The 1,548-nt window shown below is 62.9% G+C and overlaps 1 protein-coding gene across 1 annotated transcript; it reads left to right on the plus strand.

Moving 5' to 3' along the window:
- Nucleotides 1-327: 327 nt before the first annotated feature.
- On the plus strand, nt 328-1,134 carry LOC139230270 (noggin-like). Its single transcript, XM_070862098.1, has one exon. It carries the CDS (start codon nt 328-330, stop codon nt 1,132-1,134), a length of 807 nt encoding a protein of 268 aa, XP_070718199.1.
- Nucleotides 1,135-1,548: the final 414 nt, after the last annotated feature.

Below are 1,548 nucleotides of genomic sequence, written 5' to 3' on the forward strand. Positions count from 1 at the left end.
TGAGCGGGAGGATGACACAGCACCAGGATCCCAGACCTGCTTGTGTTTGTAGTGCCGCGGTGATAAAATAAAGGCGGAAGGAGCTCGAAACGCTGGGCCACCCAGCAACAAAGGCTGAAGGGGGCGGTTGCCTGATGTGAAGGTTTGTTTGTTGTTGCTGCCCTCGACTGTTGTGTCTAATCGACTCCGCCGACTCCGATAGTTGGCAAGAGCTCGCTGCTGTCTGATTGCCAAGGATGCCGTGAGAAGGTGGGGATTTAAAGCCAGCCTCTGGCGACTGGCGCTCGCACTGGCACCAGCCCTCGGTGCCCGGACCTGCCGCTCCAGATGGCTCGGGATTGCTCTCGCTCGGTCCAGGCCCTGGTCTTCTGCCACGTCCTGGTCCTTCTGCTTGGCAGGCAGTGTGGCTCGCTGGGGCAGGGGCGAAGCCGTTCCCCGGGCGCCCCGCCGAAACCCCCGAGCCGGGCGAAGGCGAAGCCCGGTGCCGCGCCGCGTCCAGGCTCCGAGGCCGAGAGTGCCTGGATGCGGATGAGAGCGTCCAACGCCACCAGGCCCTACTCCCTGCCGCTGACCAAGGAGCACTATCACTACTCGCCCAGCCCGCCTCACCTCGACCGCCAGCAGCTGCGGAAGCTGCTTGGCCCCTCCTTCGACCCCTTCTGGATGTCGGTGCGGGGTCGCCGCAGCAACGAGAGCCGGGAGGACCTGACCCTGCTGAGCCGGGAGCTGGCGGCCGGGTCGCTGAGGTACCGCCGCAAGCTGTGGCAGGAGGCCCGGAGGCTGGACCCGGACGTGGCCGGCGCCGCCGGGACCCGGGACAAAGCCGCGGCAGGCGCCGGGATGCGGTGGAGGCGCTGGCTGGTGCAGGAGGCCACCTGCCCGCTGGCCTCCCGCTGGGTGGACCTGGGCACCGTCTTCTGGCCCCGGTGGGTGCGGCACACCGACTGCCACAACGGCAAGGCCAGCTGCTCGTGGCCCGCTGGCATGAGCTGCACCCAGGCGCAGTGGACGCACATCAAGCTGCTGGTGTGGCACTGCTGGACGGCGAAGGAGCGAGGCGCTACGCTGCAACACTGCACCTGGAGGCAGACACCCTATCCCGTCGTTACGGCCTGCAAGTGCTCCTGTCGCTAAACTCCTCTCGGCGTCTGCTGGAGGGACCCCCGCTGGAACAGCCAACTCACAAAGCCGCCCCGCGGACCAACTCACCGCCTTCAAACTGCATGGGGTCGATGCTTGTGGCAGGACCAGGCTTATCGGCAGAACCTTGTGTTTCAAATGATTAAAGGATTTGATAGAGTAGATAGAGAGAGACCATTCCCTCTGGTGGGGGGAGTCCAGAACAAGGGAGCGTAACCTTAAAATTAGAGCCAGGCCGTTCAGGGGTGATATCAGGAAACATTTCTTCACACAAAGGGCAGTGGGAATCTGGAATTCTCTACCCCAAAAAAGCTGTTGAGGCTGGGGATCAATTGAAAATGTCAAAACTGAGGGTGATAGGTTTGTGTTGGGTGAGGGTTTTAAGGTTTACAGAACCCAGACGGGTCG

The sequence above is a fragment of the Pristiophorus japonicus genome, chromosome 19, assembly GCF_044704955.1.
Source record: "Pristiophorus japonicus isolate sPriJap1 chromosome 19, sPriJap1.hap1, whole genome shotgun sequence".
Classification (NCBI taxonomy): domain Eukaryota; kingdom Metazoa; phylum Chordata; class Chondrichthyes; family Pristiophoridae; genus Pristiophorus; species Pristiophorus japonicus.